At 38.4% G+C, this 17866-nt stretch overlaps 1 protein-coding gene across 1 annotated transcript in view; it reads left to right on the top strand.

Moving 5' to 3' along the window:
* The first annotated feature begins 5790 nt into the window (after positions 1-5790).
* LOC117399688 (guanine nucleotide-binding protein G(olf) subunit alpha-like) overlaps positions 5791-17866 on the top strand; it is a 39679-nt gene continuing 27603 nt past the window's right edge. The window contains exon 1 of the mRNA XM_033999023.3: positions 5791-6561. Within this exon, the coding sequence (XP_033854914.3) occupies positions 6090-6561 (472 nt within the window). The 5' untranslated portion in view covers positions 5791-6089. The remainder of the gene's footprint in view (positions 6562-17866) is intronic.

Below are 17866 nucleotides of genomic sequence, written 5' to 3'. Positions count from 1 at the left end.
CTTGTCTGGAGGTTTCAGGTCGAGTACCCGTTTACAATTTTCGCTCTACTGGATGGCACAACAGCTGCAATAAAAGGACAAAATAACAAACAGTACGCTTAGTTCTTAAAATTTTTAATAAGTATTTGGATGCACAGAATTAAGAGACATGTATTTACTAATCTATTTGGAAACAGTCGTATTCGCTTTCTATTTGGCAAAGTTAGTATAAATAATAGTGTGCATTGTAAACGTGAACGTTTAGCGCGCCCTTACACCAGCAGCAACTGCGCACTCGATGATTACATGTAAGTTACTGGAATCCGCCATGACGTCTTTCTAACCGAAGTCCGTGGATATTTGCCCGCCCTTCTTAAGAATGCTGACGTCCCAAAGTGGGCGGAGCTCATTTGCATACAAACTCCAGATTTAGTTGGCCAGTTAAATATTTAGCTAAATGTTAAATCGTGTTAAGAGATTTAAGATTTAGTTAAATATTTAGCTAAATGTTAAATCTTGTTAAGAGATTTAATATTTAGTTAAATATTTAGCTAAATGGTAAACCTTCTAACTAGATTTATAAATTATATCTGAATGTACACATTTAAAAAAATATTTATTTATTTTCACGAGATTTATAAATCTGGCGAAAAAATACAACATTTAAGTTAAATCTGGGAAAAATACAAGATTTAAGTTAAATCTGGATAAAAAGACCTGTTAAAATATTAACATGGCACCCCATAGACGACAGGCTTGTATTCCTGGCAAACAGCCTGTAAATAAATTGTGCACGTTGAAGAAAACTGACTATATATAGTGTGCGCTTCTTTGGAATTTCAAAATAAACTGTTACTAAATAACTGTTAATAATGAATATTTAACAACGTTAAATAAATAAATAAATGAATAAATAAATAAATAAATAAATAAATAAATAAATAAACGATCAGTGATGTTAAATGCAATTTTGGAGTAACGATCAGCTTCACCTATAGCGGGTATGCATATTGTGGTTATGTAAAATGAATTTATTATTATTATTATTATTATTATTATTATTATTATTATTATTATTATTATTATGTTTTAGGCAGGGATTTTCACATAGTGTGTTTCACAGATAGTGAAGGTTAGGTGATATAGTATTAACGACGCAATGCATGATGGTGCAGCTGTCACTGAATAAAAAAAAGACGGTTTTCATAAACTCCTGTCTAGCTTACATCGAATCCATTCCAAAGTACCGTAAACTGTTTGGAATAAATATTTTAGTAACACTCCTGTAGTATGTTAACCCTTTGCAGTCCATTTAATAAGTGCGTGTCAGGCACGTCAGGTCCAATTTATTTTCACACACGCAGTTAATTTTAGACACGCTGTTTAAAAGTATTTATTTTCCACAGTCAAACGGGTTTAAAAGGCCCTGCATATCAACAAAGCACTCACTAGGCATCTCCAGCCCCGCCCCACCCTTTCGTTCGCTATAGCTTTCACATATGCTAATAATAATAATAATAATAATAATAATAATAATAATAATAATAATAGTCGTACATACCGATCAATCATCTCCTGGTCACTCGTTTTATCACCAAACGCCTCAATGATGCGATCCAAGTCATTATTTTATTACTATAACATATCAAAAAAGCTCTGCAAATGTCCATGATATTCTCTGAGCGCTGATGCAGTAGCAGCCAGCTTGTTTCCTTATGGCCGCCGTTATCTGATGCCAGGGGCAAGTATGACTATTCATGAGATACGGCCATTTTTTTTTATTCCGGCTTGTCCCGGCTCCTGTCGCTCCCACTCGGCCATTGAATGGTTTTCTCGGCTTTTTCCGGAGAAAAAACTAATAGAAACCCGTTTTTGGCGTCTTTTTGATGATGTCGGACAGGGTCCGACATTGGACCGGATAGGAATAATTGCAATGTCGGACCAGGTCCGACATAGGACCGCGTAATTACCCCTCACATTCAATTGTTGTGCACAAGCTTTTACTTAACTGCAGTGATATTAAAATAATCACATCGGGGGAGAAGAATGGGGCAAAAATGTATGTGGGCAGTACAATCGTCGATATTTATTCAATCTCCAAGCGGAGCGCCTTTGGATGCGCCACTCAGGAGCCCCTTTGGTGTTCTCTTTGACACAAGCATTGGGAATTGAGCTAGGATTATAATGGTTTTCAAACAATACTAAAAAAACAACAATGCATTTTTTTTTTCATCCCTGATCTCCTTAAGCTGGGAATGCATGAACGACTATAGATGACTATAAAGAACATGAAAAATAAAGAAAAATAAACCTGGATATCTTTCTGCAGGCACATGAGCAGTTTTACGTTTTATGATGTCATTAAAATGAGCTCTGACAGGCCAAAAAAGGTATGTATGGCCAAAGCATGAAAACATGTATATTTATTTTATGTGTCATCTAATCCACTAGACTAGACCAAGCTATGTGACTGTTGATTGCAACTAATAAGAAAGACTGTGTATTGGCCTCGCTGAATGAATGTAACTCCTGTCCAACTATCCAGTCAGCTAAACACTCATCTAAATGATTCTCCAAGAGACAGGGTGTATCTTTAGAGGCTTTACTTGAATAAAAGTTTGAAACTGCAAATACAAATCACAAATGCGTACTCATGTAAGTATACATTCTCACAACAATGTAAGTAATATTCACATGACGCTGCCTAAGTGCAGTAAAATAACAGCATGAACTACACATAAAACTGATGAGTGTAAGGTAAGTATTGCAGTAGCTACGAATAACTAGTACTAAATAGCTAGCTAGCTAACTAGCTGCTTATCCAATGCAGCTTACATGCTAAATAACATCAATGAAAAACATCTTAAAAACATGTCAAAAATAATGACTTCATTCAGTAATAATATGTTAATATCAATGATGTCTGAGTAAATAATAAACGTAGATTGTTGTCCCTCAACAAGGTGGCTGCATTGACTAAAATGTCCAGCAAGACTGTCACCCGGGTGGTCCTGGAATGGCAAGTTATGCGGAAAACTGACAGCGGAGTCGTGGGACATGACAGATTAAGCCCACAGACAGGTGCCACGTACAGTATTGTTAAATCCAACAGGCATGCACAGAAACGTTAAACACAAGACAAGCCAGACTTGTTGCCACTTAAACAATTATTATTATTACAATAACAGCTATTCTAGACGCTTCTGTAAAACAAAGTGCATATGTGAGTGACCAACACTTTGTTTTAAAGTAATTCCTCATATGTGGTAAGACTAAACTAAGAACAATACCATCTTGAGTCAGTCATTATAAACTGGTGGAACTTTGCCTGTACCTGGATGACTGGCTTGAAACCTTATCAACATTCTTTATGAGTCATTGCTGACAACAAGATATGTCTGTCGTTTCTGTATTGAGCAACATTATGTTTGCTCAGCTTATATTACACTGGCAAATAAATAACAGGAATAATAAAGTTGTTATCTTAGGGGACTGTGGTCTGGATGGCTGCAGGGGTGACGTCAGACCAGGGAAATGAAACCAAAAACAAGGAATGGAGGGATGAACCTGAGACGCTACGACGCTCAGTGCTTTTATTAAATAATAAACACATTCAAACAAAAGGGCACGTTGGCCAAAAGAACAAACAAACAGTTTACGAACAGACATACAAGTATCGGGCTGGTTGATAGCCAGCACCTATAGAAATTATTAAGAATTACGTTTTTGTTTTTATTTCTCCTCTATCACCACACCCGTTCAGCGGAAGCGCTGTTGCTGGACCGAGCACAGCCAGAGAAGACCAAAATAAAAAGAAAGAAACAAAGATTATTTTTTAGTAGCGGGGAAAAGACTTGTGCAGAACCCCGGAGAGTATCCGCCTAGGTACTGAGGGACCCAGTTAGCGTAGAATGGAGAATCGGGCCATGCGGGTAGCGACGGTCGGGGTGAAGCTGCAGAGTGCAGCACCTTTATTTTGTAGTTTTATTACTGTGTTTTATTTTCCCTTTTTCTTTCTCCTTTTGGCATTTATTATTATTATTTTCAAAGCACCTGTGAGTGCAACCTCATTCGTGAACTGTTTACCCGTGTTGGTATTCCCGTGGACATGATTACCATTGTCGGTATTCAGGCCACGGCCAACAGCGCCCTCTGCGGACTAAAATAAAACAGCGCGCCTGAGCGGCATTACAAATAAACTTCTGTCTCCTGTGTGCCAGTCAATTGTCCACCACCCTTCCACAGTCTGTTTTCTAGGAGATATCTACTATATACGTGAGTGTATATATATATATATATATATATATATATATATATATATATATATATATATATATATATACATACATACATTACAGTATTGAAAATAGATGCAACTTTGAAAGTAGACACTTTTCAGCTACTGCATTCATCTATGTTGAGTATAATACCACAAACCGAATGCTGGGCTTAAGCTGAAACATTTGTCTTGGTTTCCTTGTACGGGTACGTTTGCATTGTTCTATTAAGCAAGTAAATGAAATGTAGGAGGCAAACATGGCCACCTTATCACTATTAAAACAATTTTGTGTCCAGTTTGATTTGTATTCAAAGGTGTTTCATTAAAAGGATAAGTGAAGATTGGCACTGGGTTTACATTTGGTGACAACAAGCCCTCCCTTACAGTATGTGAGGCTTGTGTTTACTGTAGTAGCCCGTGTAAATACTGTGTTTCTTCTCCCTCTCCTGTGCACCTTAATTTTCCCTTATTTACATTTACAGTTATGGTAGTGACTCCACCAAGTTGGGGGGACAACAGACAATCAGAAGTCAGCTGGAAATGCCACTGCCAGAAATGACTGACTCAGAGATGCATGTTTTTATATGATATATTGACTAGCAATATTATCGCTGCCCCACCCTTTCTTCTAATGAAATTTTGCTTTAAAAAAAAAAATGATGCAAAACCGAACTGCTTTTTCCTGGTACCGGTACCTAATTACTTCTGGATCTTGTAAAGCGCTTTGTGATGGTGATCCACTATGAAAGGCGCTATATAAAATAAAGATTGATTGATTGGTTCTGGCACAGCAGGGCAGCTTTACTCCAATGGTCTAGCTGTGATTAAGTACCTAGAAGAATAGTAAAGTTTCATAGTTTTAAAGCTATGGATGAACTAACACAAAGAAGAGTCAGGAACTGTTATTCAATTGAAACTATCATCTACCTTGTTCCGTTAACACACTATGGAAACTTCTTTTTACATAAAAGAACAAGTGAAGATATAAATGTTTCTCTGCACAATGAAAGGGGGAAAAATGAAGAAAAATAAAATGTGTTTGCACTTTGAACATCAGGAAGTAAGGTGGAATTGTCAGAAGAACATATGCAGTGCTTTCAGTAACGTAAGTTGCAAAGAAAATGGCCCAGAATGTATTGCTGATTTGTGGACACGTTTGCCTTAAAAGCGTGACCAACCCCACACTATAATGCACATGTAATGCAGACATTTTACAAGGTTGTTTAAACACTGTAAGGTTAAAATTAATGATTTAATTTCCATCAAGTCTTAAATGGACATGTACGGGATACAAGCTTATTTGATTTGAAATTACCCAGTGGTGTGTTTGGGTAAAATGGTATAATGCAAGGCAGAGTGCGTCAAATGTTTTCCCATTGCGTTTGGTGATATTGCTGTACTTATTTTGGTGAAATAGTTAAAGGTCATACACTTGTCAATCACTGTCTTTGCTTGGCTGTATTACATTGTCCTGCAGAAATGCGTAATGTTTGCAGTACCTCGAATTACTTATTTTCCTCTTCCGTGTTTGATCTCTTTTCACTGGTTGTTCTTTTGGTTTATTTACGGTAAGCTGGACCAGTAATGTCCACTATGTGTGTGATCAGGTGATCCACCAACTACGGAACACAAGCTGACTAGAGAAAATGCAAAATGGCATATAGCAAATGTGAGGGCATAATTTACTCACCTTTTAGACCCACGTTTGGATTCAAATCCTATTTTTGAGCAGCAGAGTAATAATGAAGCGCTAAAGCATAGTGCTTTGACTTGTGCGTAGAATGACTGCGTTTTCTTGTATTTTTTTTTATAAATATATTAAAAAGAGAACATGGGGTCGTGTTACAGTCTGCGTCCGCGTCTATTTGGTGAACCTAGTGGATCCATCTCTAGTACCTCGGACTCAGAGCAGCCGCCCGACACTGCTGTGCCGCTCAGTGGTGGGGACCGCCACGGGGATACAGGGCGATATGGCGAGACGGTGCCCCTCCGCGACGGCCAGATCCGCCGTGGGGACGCCGGCAAGCTTTCCGCTGGGGACCTCCGCCGTGGGGAGACTACTGACAGTGTGCTAATGCAGAATGGAGGGGGAGGAGGAGTGAGAAGCGCAGGAGCGCAGCGCGACCTGCAGTTGCAGCTTTTGCAGAAGCACAGCAACCAGAAGCAGCAGAAAAACTGTGACAAACTGCGTGTCGAGGAGAAGGAAGCCCAAAAAAAGGCAAAGAAAGTCAGCAAAAACATTGACAGAGCACTGAAGGAGCAGAAACGTGAATACAAGCAGACCCACCGGCTGCTGTTACTGGGTAGGTGCTGCAAATGCGCTTCTCTGTGTAGAGAGATACAAGCTGTCACGCTGTACTATGAGTCTTCAAACACAGTTACCGGTTCCATGGCATAATTGTACTATTATTGTTTTATTTATTTTTTATTTGGGTTACGACATTCTTCGGTTTACACAGATGGAACCTCGGCATGTGTGACAACAGCTTCATTTAGGAAGATTATTCGAAAAGCCGATTCTATAAATGGAGATACTGCAGCGCTGAAATTTACGACAGGAAGTGGAGTGTCAGAATCTCAAAAATATATTTTTTTAACATCGTTTAATAACACGTATTGCAGATGCAAATCAGGACATCCTTCCAATTATGCGCTGAAGATGTCCAAGTAGAAATAACATTTAAATGTAGGGTTATCCCTTGTTTTGCAAACTGTAGTGCTGTCATTTTATTGTACTACTTTCTGTCTGAAAAGAGGAAAACGCGCACTCGTGTTACAAAACTAGAAATAAACACTTTAGAAATGTACTGTATTAAACAAGTATTAATGAAAGTATTCTTTACGTCATAATTTTGTAGTTATGTAATATCAACAGGTGTTTCCCTATTTAAGAGCAGCCAAATTCAAAGAACGTCCCACCAAGACGCACAAAACTACCTTTTTTAAGTACCTACACCTTTTCTTAATTTGGCAATAATAGGACTATATTTTAATGATGTAATTGTTCCTTAACTAGTGAAGCAATCGTTTTAATTTTTTAGCGTGCCTATTCTCAACCACAACGTCAACATGTACAGGTGCATAGCAGGTTCACAGGCATGATGGATTTCAAAATAGCAACACCTCAAAAATTGCCTGACTTCAAGTCAGCAGCACTGTTTGTAATTCAACCACAGCTTGACATGCCTGTGAACCTGCTATGCATCTGTAAATAAATACATGTTGAGGTAGAGAATAAGAACAGCCAGGGGCGGGGCTTGGGTAGGCTGAAGCCACCCCAAAGTTTACCTTAGCCCTGCTGCCACCGACAAATTAAAACGGAATATCTCAAATTTCTGAATAATCGGTGTGATAAAGTTGTGTAAGACTTTTCTGAGACTTCCTGTGGGTTTCAACAATTGAAAACCATTCCAGGTACGTTTTGAACAAGGCGACTTTAATCAGGCACCAACAATACAGTTCAGACATTCAGCATGAACTCAGGACTGGGCGCTTGCTGTGTGAGCACCGGCAACAAGCTGCTCGCTTTCATGCTGAGGGGTGAACTGCGTTGCTACTAAACATTCCCTCCAGGAAATGCTATCTCACAAACTCTTGTGTTGATTCCATTTCAGTACTTTCAGAAATTCCTGCTAGTTTATATATAAAGAACACATTTAGCAACTCTTATTTGTTTACTTTTAAACATTATATTTAGTTTAACTTTCGGTTGTTAACAATCAATGTTATTTAAAGTTTCTAATTATGTTAACTTCTACCCCTTGCTTAAACATTTAAATATACCCAGTGAATGTTAGTTGTTTGTCCATATCGTGTCTGTTTATTTTATTACAGTGGGCAGTGTTGTGTGATACCCTACCGTTACAGATCCTGCCCTGTGTCGGTGAGATGAGATGACGTTAAAAGCTCTAACACCACGACTGTTTTGCACTGTGGTTTAGACGCTCGCTTGAGGTGCGCAGGGTCGCCTGTTCGCGCACAGCCTCGGCCCTGTTACAACAGTATACTGTAACCCTTGTAAATTGTGTTGGATAAAGTACTATTATTATTATTATTATTATTATTATTATTATTATTGGATTCCACCATCCTATTATTGAAGTTTTGCAGTTGAAGACATACTGAAACATTGACACTATACACGCCCACACAGAGTGGAGTGTAGCCCACTCAGATTTTTGCTTCACCCACCACAGCCTCCTCACCAGGGAGAAACTGCCGTTGCCACTGAGAACAGCAAACAAAAAAAAATTATAGCGTCAGTAGTTCTACAGCAGTTACATTATGAAAATGTAAAATATTTTGTCCACATACTTCACAGTTAACTTTACTGGTAAATAGACAAGACACGGACTTCTATGAGAACTCTTTTGTACATACTAGTGGTTATTAGTGTGTTTCTGAGGTGTGGCCATCTCTTGATTTATAAAAAGTTGTTTAGCTTTTAAGTGTGAGTACTTTGTGCCATGCTGCCTGCATGAGTTTAGCAGGAATAGAAGCTCATGCTAGTCTTGCACCTGGTCCTGGACTTCAGAACTAACATTGTTTAGGTATATATTTTTTTTAAATGACCAGGTGCCAGCAGTCAGGCATAGCTAAATCTACTCGGATGTGTTTGTACTCGCAGCATGAAGAAGCCTCACCTGTCTGTAGGTTCATGCAGCTATAGGGGAGTGTGGCAAAGTGGTTAACTGTGTGTAGGTGCAGGTAATGCAGCAGTGATCAATGAACGGACAGACAACGATAATCCAGGTGCAATGGTGTTTATTTTTATAATCCAATTGGTCGGATGACCCAAATACAGCAAACAATAATGTTAACAAGCAATACAGCGGCATGTATTGCTTGGTTGTAATCCGCGGGTTGGTCCCGAAATAATAATAGTCCCGTACTTAAACACCCACACGTATACACAAATCCACAGTGTGTGCTAAAGTGCTTGTGGTGTATTTACAGTTTATTCGTGACACAGTGCATTGATGTCCAGGAAAGTGCTGGCCTTTGTTGACAGCTCCGGATCGTTCAGTCGTCTAATAATAACAAACAGTGTATTTTTTAGACACGACAGAACCAAAACAAAATAAACACTCACGATAACAATTCTCCCGGTTCACCATTAACCATACAAAGGAACAGATCCCGTTGCTTCGTCCTCTTTTCTACCATCAGTCATGACCCCTTGGTTAACGAGTGCAACAGCTCCTCCAATCCGCGGCTGAAACATCGTTTCCCTTCTGGGTTGATGATTTAGTGTACCGGAGCTCCACCCCCTTTCTGGATGACCAACTTTCGTACCTTGCTCAAGGGTACAGCAGCAGTGTCCCCCACCGGGGATTGAACCCACAACCCGCCGGTCAAGAGTCCAGAGACCTAACCACTACTCCACTCTCTGCTTGTATTTGTTCGGCAATACCAACTGTTGTCTTGTTTGTTTTGCGATATAGAACTTGCTCAAGCTCAAATAGTCAGTAATTGACTATTTCAGAGCTAACAACTCTAACTTCCCAGAGTGCAAATTGTAGTTTTTCTCTGCTGGAGTGAGAGATCTGGAGCCATAAGCTATCACTCTTAACTGACCATTCTGATGCTGATATAGCACTGCACCAAGCCCTTGACCTGAGGCATCCACATGTAAGATGAATGGGAGTGTGAAATCTGGGTAGGCTATTACTGGTGGCTGTATTAAACAATCAATTAGTTGGTTCAACACATTTTGGTGCTCTGATGTCCATGTAATAGGAAGGTGTGAAGAGACCTGGGGTGCGTTCAATAGCCAGAGCACTACAGAACGTTCTGTACTGTTTTCTATTGAATGCCCTGTTACAAAAAAGCGCTCTGCTTATTGAACACAGACCTGGCCTGACACTCTACTTTTAGACTGTATTTTCTTTTAGGTCCCCTACGATTTGGGCTCTCTTTCAAAGCTGGTGAAACACTCAACAGATCATACAGAGACTTAGATTTTTTTTTTACAAAAGTCATTGATGTATTTTCGGTAGTAATTAAGGAATCCTAAAACTTTCCGGAATTCACAGACTGTTGATGGTGTCTTGTCTTTAAGTGCTTGTACAGCTGCTGTGTCATTTGGATCCATGTAGTAGCCCTGTTCAGATATAAAGTATTTAACTTCCTTCTTGAAAAGCTCACATTTATCTGGTCTTAGCTTAATGCCATGTTCTTGAAGTCTGCAACGCACTTTTCTAAGGTTTTCTACCTGTTCGAAACGAAACCTGTGTGTGCACTACACTTCACATTGACTGTTTCGCCTTTTGGAATTGTCAAGCCTCATTTTCGAACTTTTACTACACACAAATATTAATATTGATTACTCTGGATGATGTTAACAAGGTTGCAGATGCTGTTAAGTTTTACATGAGGCAAAGCTTTTGTCAAGCTATTAACTAGTTGGTGAGATGAAGTATCTTGAGCCTTAGAAATGTCCCTTTTACAGTCTCTTCAGTGACATTATATCCTATAATTGGTGTTTCTAAGTTGTAGCTACTCACCAACACAGGCACAATAAGAGCTTCATCATGTGGTTGCAGCTGAAACTGAATTTCAATCCATCCTTTGAAAGGAATTGATGTACCACTAACAGCTCTGAGGTCAAGTCCATTTTTAGTCTCCATCAGTTCCTCTAGCTGTCGAACCTGCACATGTGGCAACTTTTCTCTCCACCAGTGTTCCGAGACCATACAAACTTGAGCTCTTGTATCCCACAACACTCCTGTTTTAACATCATTAAGAAAGCACTGCATTATACATTTCTTCCCCACAATGTTAGTTACTTTAGAAAACTGTCCAGGTGTTAAATGGCAAATGTAAGCAGTTACCTCTGAACTTTGAACAGAATTTATTACTTTAACTGATTGGTATTGCTGGCCTTGATTTTCACTCCCAGTGGCATTACAATTTAAAGCTTGCTTTGGGTGTTCTTCAGCATGCTGAGGAAGGGACACTTTAGTATGGTCAGTCACTCTTGGTCCTGTAAGGATGACATCCCTTTGTTTCCCGATCTGACTGCTGATTGAGTATTTTCTTTCTCACGACACCCTGCTAAATAATGTTCTCTACTCCCACATCTGAAACAATGGTCACACAGATCGCCTTTCCCATCTTTTTGGCAGTTAGGGCAGCCTCTCTATACAAGGTAACACCAATCGGAAGTAAACATTTCGGATAATTTAGTTCATATTCTGAGGAAACGAGTAGAGCAAAAACAGCCTTAATTTTTCGTACCAGTCGGAAACAGTAAAATTGTTAAATTGCCCCTGTTTTGCGATTGTATCACCTTTGGAAACTAAAGATCTGATATAAATTAAATGAGCAAAGTGCTCCTCCCGTCCCCCTGCCTTTTTCCACAGCAAAATGTAAGAATCTAAAACATGCTATTAAAAACTGGAGCAATATCTTCAATAGCTGCCATCTTTCAAGAATGTTGTAAACATCCTGTTCACAGACCATATAAACTAACCGAGTGCACTTGCAAACTGCATTGTGAACACAAACAAACTTGTCCCTGAAAATAAATGGAAAAGGACCAAAAACTTTAGCTCTCATCCAAACAAACCCGGTCCCTTTGCTCACAGATAAGTGTGAACAGCAAGCACATTGATACATTGTTTCAAATGAAACGAACCAGACCGAGTCCGTTTGAAACAGAGCCAGTGTGAATGCAGCCTCAGTGATTAATTAAGAATATACTGCATGGGGTATCTAGAGTATGGATTTGGGAAGTGCCAGAACCACATGATCAATAAGTCCAGGTTTTCAATTAAAAGAAAAAAATACGCTTCAGTCCACTCACTTGCAATGCGTGTTTGTGACTGGTGAATAAGGATTCTGCCATCTTAGGCCCCCTCAACCTAACCTACTAATTTCCCTATCTGTCAATCTGACAATAATTCTAATATTTGGAGAGAGTCGGGATGCTTTATATTGCTATAGCAAGGCGATCAATAAGGAATGCAATATTTCTTTATTTGCATTAGTACAGTATTGGTACAGGTTTTTAAAAACATTATAAATATATAGTATGTGGTATGCAGGCATTTTGTTAAGTGTAATCCACAGCCATGTTGTTTGTGGTCAAAATCCAAATAATGTTTATTTTTATTGTAAGACAGTATTGTACAGTACTTCAAACATTACAGTAGTTAATGCATACCCGATAAGCTAGCATTGAAGTACCTACAGTATTTATTGAAAGTACTCATGCCTGTGAGGTAATGTTGCATTTTACTTTATCTAGAGTGTGGCTGATAAGTCATCGATATTGATACTTCTAATGTAAAAGACTACATTTTTATGGAATGGTACATCAGTATTGCAACAGTGTATGATTTGGTGGTGCTGTATTCCTTATGTAACATAGTGTTCAAAGGCGGCACTGTTTTGGGATATCTTTTCCCTTACAGATGTGTATGTGTGTGTTTCTTTTTCCAGTCACTATATTTTTGTTCTCCGTGGTGCAGCAGATGTTACTGGTGTGCTGCAGCTGAGCAGGAGAGAAATGCATTAACTGATTTGTTTACTATTTGGGAAATTTGTGGCTGGTTTTGTGATCAGCTTATCTTTAAAAACCATGATTTTAAGGTAATGATCAGTAACAATAGTTAGCATTTTGACTTTTTTTCAGTCTTAAATAGAAACTCTTTTTAAACATTTTTTTTTACAAACAATTCTCGGATACTTTAACAGAAGTTAAAACAACAACAAAAGTAACTGCTCTCAGATTCCAAATAGATTATGAATTAAAGCTTAAAAGATAGTATATTATTTAGACAGATGTTTTAACTTGTGCCTTCATCAGTGTAATGCTTTAGATTGTATGTGGTGGTATTATGATGTAAGTAAGGAAGGGTGGGAATATCAACAAATTAATGGTGGGAGATTATCAGCGATTGAAAAAGAAGGAAAGCTAATGGAATTTAACAGAAGCGATTACGGTAGTGTATAGTAGCAGTTTTGGATGGGGAACTATACAGTAGATCAACAGTTGAAAACTAGTGGTGTGTTTGAAATAAGAGAAGAAAAAATAAGGAGAAAGGAGATAACAATATTTTCTGGCGGTGTAACTTTGTTAATTCTATAAAGACGGTAAAAAGCTTTGCTGTTAGTTTTTGTTCTTTGCATTTTTGATTGCTTGAGTGCAGAGAGCTGCAGGCTTTTATGCAGGTGACCATCTCCCCATTAGCAACAAATTAATCACTTAATTAATTGGGGAGATGGCCACCTTCTGCACAAGGTTTTTAATTACCGTGGAAGGGCTTCCCATCCACACTGCTAAACAAAAACAAATATTCGGCTACACTGTCATATTTAAATACATAACGATAATAATAAATACAAATAAATCATACACCAAAACACACGGCTTTCGCCGTCATTTAAATACAATAACTAAATCATAAAACACAAATACAAAATAACACAGGGGCGCAGGGGGAGATCCCGTTCTAAAAATAAATAAATAATCCATTTCAGCAGCAGGGCTTTCTACCTCCCTGCTACACCAACATTCTAAACGTTTGGTCACAGTGAAGCTATACCTTGTAAAGCTAAAGTTCCTACAGAAATTAAAAAACTGTCTCAACCCGTAGAAAAACGCAGCATATAAAGTGTGTTACACAGACTTTTATAGCATACATTTACAAGTAAAAACAATATGCACAGAACAAAATATTAGATAGGTCTGAGCTCTGCCCCTCTCCTGCTTCAGTACAGCTGGACTCAAGAGTCACTGGAGGCAAGGCAGATGGGCCCGCTTCGTCCTGCCGCGGAGACTTAAGCCGTCGATCAGGGTACTGTGAACAGCATTTATTAAGGGTTTTCCTCTTGCGCCCCATTTTAATATCAAACTAGTAACTGTCACCGTATATACCTATACCAAAAGCTTACCTACACCTTAACCCGCTAATTTCAAAGTAGGTGCTTTGAATGACAAACGCTGTAGCTGGCAAATGAAAGTGCACAGTCGGACTTAGTGACTGACTGACATTTAAACGAATGAGAGCATTCTAGTGCTGCTTCAGCCAACGAGATCTGTCAGGACAGGATGAAATGACTGACTGTGAAACTACACTAGCCTATTAAGGAACCACTGATTTGACTGACAGCGACCCCTAGCCATTCAGAGCGGAACAGAGACGGGACAGACAGCAAGTATAAAAACTGTGTTCCAGCTTGCAATCATGAGACAAGATGTTAGATGAGGAACAATAGCTGTAAAATGTTGTACACTGTTTAAAAAAAAAAAAAGAAGGATATAATAGAAATAAACAAAAGAGAAAACATATTTGTCTTTGCAGAATTTGATGGAGCCTACTGTAAATATTGCTGCATTTTGGTGGAAAAATAGTAAAAAAAAAAAAATGTAGAGAAACTTGAAAGGTTATAAACAAGTCATTTAAAAATCTGGGGATCATCAGTTACAAAACTGAAAGAACGTCAAGAAAAATCAGAATTCCACAAAGCAGCAGTAATGGTTTGCAATGATTTCATATCTGTGATGCAACAAACTAAAACACCTGTACATCATCAGGAGTTGAATTCAGCATATAGAGAAAGAGTGGGAAAAAAAAAACAGGCAGAAGCTATTTTTATATTTGAATTGCCGTTTTTCACTTAGCACGGTCACAAAGAAAAATGCAATGCATTTAGCTTTTACTTAATTAAACCCTTGTTAAAAAAAACCCAAAAAAACACGAAAAATGCTTCACATAAAAAAGAACAGTCCTACTACAGTAACAGGTGCAGTTTACAGTGCCTCTGGGTTTCTGATCGCTTCCTGATTTTTTTAAAATCCTTTGATGGAAATGTCCGGTCTCCTTTTAATCACTGCCATTCTCATATCCACTTTGGCATCTGACACATTATTTCCCTTGTCCGGCGCTTCTTTAACCTGCTCTACATACCAGTCTGCCAGAGGTATATGTACTGCATGAAACAAATGCGAAAGAATATCTAGATGGATTTATCTTTTAAATCATTGACAATTTGACTGCAATAGCATCTGCAGCGATTGCACGACCTTTAACTCACAAGTATTTCCTGCCCAACTCACACGATAACTCGGGTAACCATGGAAACGCCTCTTTTTTCACCAACTCGAGTTGTCCATCGGGCACACTCGAGTTGACTCGAATTGGCTGTCTATTGAAACAAGGTAATAGACTGGAGAGGAGGCTCATAGTGGGAAACTATAGCCCCCGAGGGAAGAACTATAGTTACAGAATATTTTGTTGTTTTAACTATACCTACCCAGCACGTGCATTTGCTATTTGGTAAGGCCTTAGAGGAGGTTAGTTTGACGTTGCTAAGGCAAATCTGTGCCCAGTCTTTAAAATCGCTTCGATGAACATGTTAATGAAGCCTCCCTGAATTTTGGTGGTAGCGCAGGATTAAAAACAAATGTCAAAGCATGGTACCAAAGTCACTTCACTGGAAAAAGTCTGATTGTGGCCATGTAGCTCCCTATAATCATGCACTAACAACATTTGCATTAGCTTTTGGTGGCTTGCGTTATGATCAGAATTGGCCCCTGGTCTTTATAGTTGGTACGCAAAAAAAAAAAAAGTGTTTTCTTTTGACTCATAGGATGTGATAAAAACAATATTGCATTCTGTAAATCTAAGCTACTATTCAATGTGATACAACTTTGTCAAAAGCTATGCGAGTTTCAGATTATGTGAGTTTATGAAGGCAGCTCCTCTTGTCTGTATCTTAAACTTAAATTTCTACATGTGCATACAGTTTCTAAATGTCATGGGGATCAACTCTTTCAGTTTTCTTGGTGGCTGTACTATAGTTTGTGGCTTGGGATAAATGCCACTCAGAAGCTTGTTTATTTTCTTTCAAAATGCCTTTCAACACTGAATTGCAAAAATACCTACGTATTTGCAGTGCACATATTTATCAGTAACAAAAGTTAGCATTTTGGGTTGGTTTAAAAAAATAAAATGTTTTTTTGGTTTTTAGTTTTTTCGGAGCAGTTGTGGTGATATCTTTCTGTTCGCATGTGTTTGTGGCAATCCCTGTGCAGACACTATGAACAACTCTCAGGAACCAGAAAGTTTGAACTTTTTATTTATGGTGTTTATACATCAGAACTATAAGAAGTTGTGGATGTTGCAGACACAGACAGATCTGTTCAGTCTCTGATAGCACAGCGTTTTTTCCAGTCTTAAATAACAACTGTTTTAAACTGCTTTTACAAACAATTCTCAGATACAGTGTCCTAGTTTTTAACAAAAGTTGAAACAACAGCAAAAGGAACTTCTCTGCTACCGTGTCTGCTCAGCAGCCAGCAGCACAACGACAAAAAACAACTTCCCAGACAACAGGTCCCAGCCTATAAACTGTACCTCAGCCAGGTTTTACAATAAGATTCATCAAGAAAGTAACGCTTTTTTTTTTTTAAATACACTCTCACCAGCTATCTGTACATATGATTTACACAACCAGACTGTGGATGTTGGTCGTGGTGGTTTACTTTCATGGTTCTGATAGTTATGTGATTGTATTTACAGTTGTGTCAGGGGTACTTTAGTCTAATTTGGATCAATACAATCCACATTTCACACTTAACGGAAGCAAACATGGCCCATAGCAACAGCAGGCATACCTTCCTTCCTTCAAAGCTATTGGTCATGTGACTGATAGTCAATTCCAAGTCTTACTGTACTGCTATAGTAACTTCCTGTTTGCTTTTAGATAATATCTCCTTAGGCAATAAATGGAAAACAAAACGTTCTAAGATTTTTGATATGAGCCTGTGACGGGGTACTGCCCCGTCTTTATGATCAATGTTGGGACTGGCAGGGAGGGGGTTAAAATTCCTCCCTGCCAGAAAAAACATGTGAGAATGTGGCTGGAGCCCTAATTGACTAATTAGCAATTATTGATTAATTGGGCTCCAGCCACAGGGAATAAAAGTCAGGGGAGAGGCCCTGGCTAGGAGAGAGAGTAGGAGAAAGAGAGTTCTAGAAGAGAAGAAGTGTGTTTGTGTGTGCTGTGATTTTTTGACCAGTGAAGGCAACGCCCAGCCTGGAAGCTTTATTTTGTAAGTTTTGCTTTTTGTTTTGTGTTTATTTTATATATATATATATATATATAATGTCGGAAAGTAATCTGACTATTCACATCTCCTACCTGGTCACAAAGATAATTATTTAAACATATAAAATAAAAATAAAAATGTTAGGATTAGACAATGATTGTTTAAAACCGGAGAACAAAGATATATTGTCCACAAAAAGAGAGGACAAAGACTTGTCAATTTAACTGGTGTGTATACTCAATTACAACTAAATATTTTCGTTTAATTGTTTAGGAAAACTACCAGAAAAATAGCAGAAAGACTCGATTTACTGAAAAGCACTGTGTGGACTATTATTGACAAACACAGGTGAACAGGAACTACTGCAACTAGCTCCAGGTGTGGAAGACCAAGAAAGATTTCTGCAAAATCTGGAAGAAGAATCGTTCGAGCTGCCTGGTAAAATCTTTGGATTAGTGCAAAAGGGTTGACACAAGAATTGAGAGAAGATTCAACAATACCTTAACAAGATGAATGTTCATGGTCGAAAACCTTCAGTAGAAACAATA

This window comes from Acipenser ruthenus, chromosome 4 (genome assembly GCF_902713425.1).
Source record: "Acipenser ruthenus chromosome 4, fAciRut3.2 maternal haplotype, whole genome shotgun sequence".
Taxonomy (NCBI): Eukaryota; Metazoa; Chordata; class Actinopteri; order Acipenseriformes; family Acipenseridae; genus Acipenser; species Acipenser ruthenus.
This window is presented reverse-complemented; position numbering and strand designations above follow the sequence as displayed.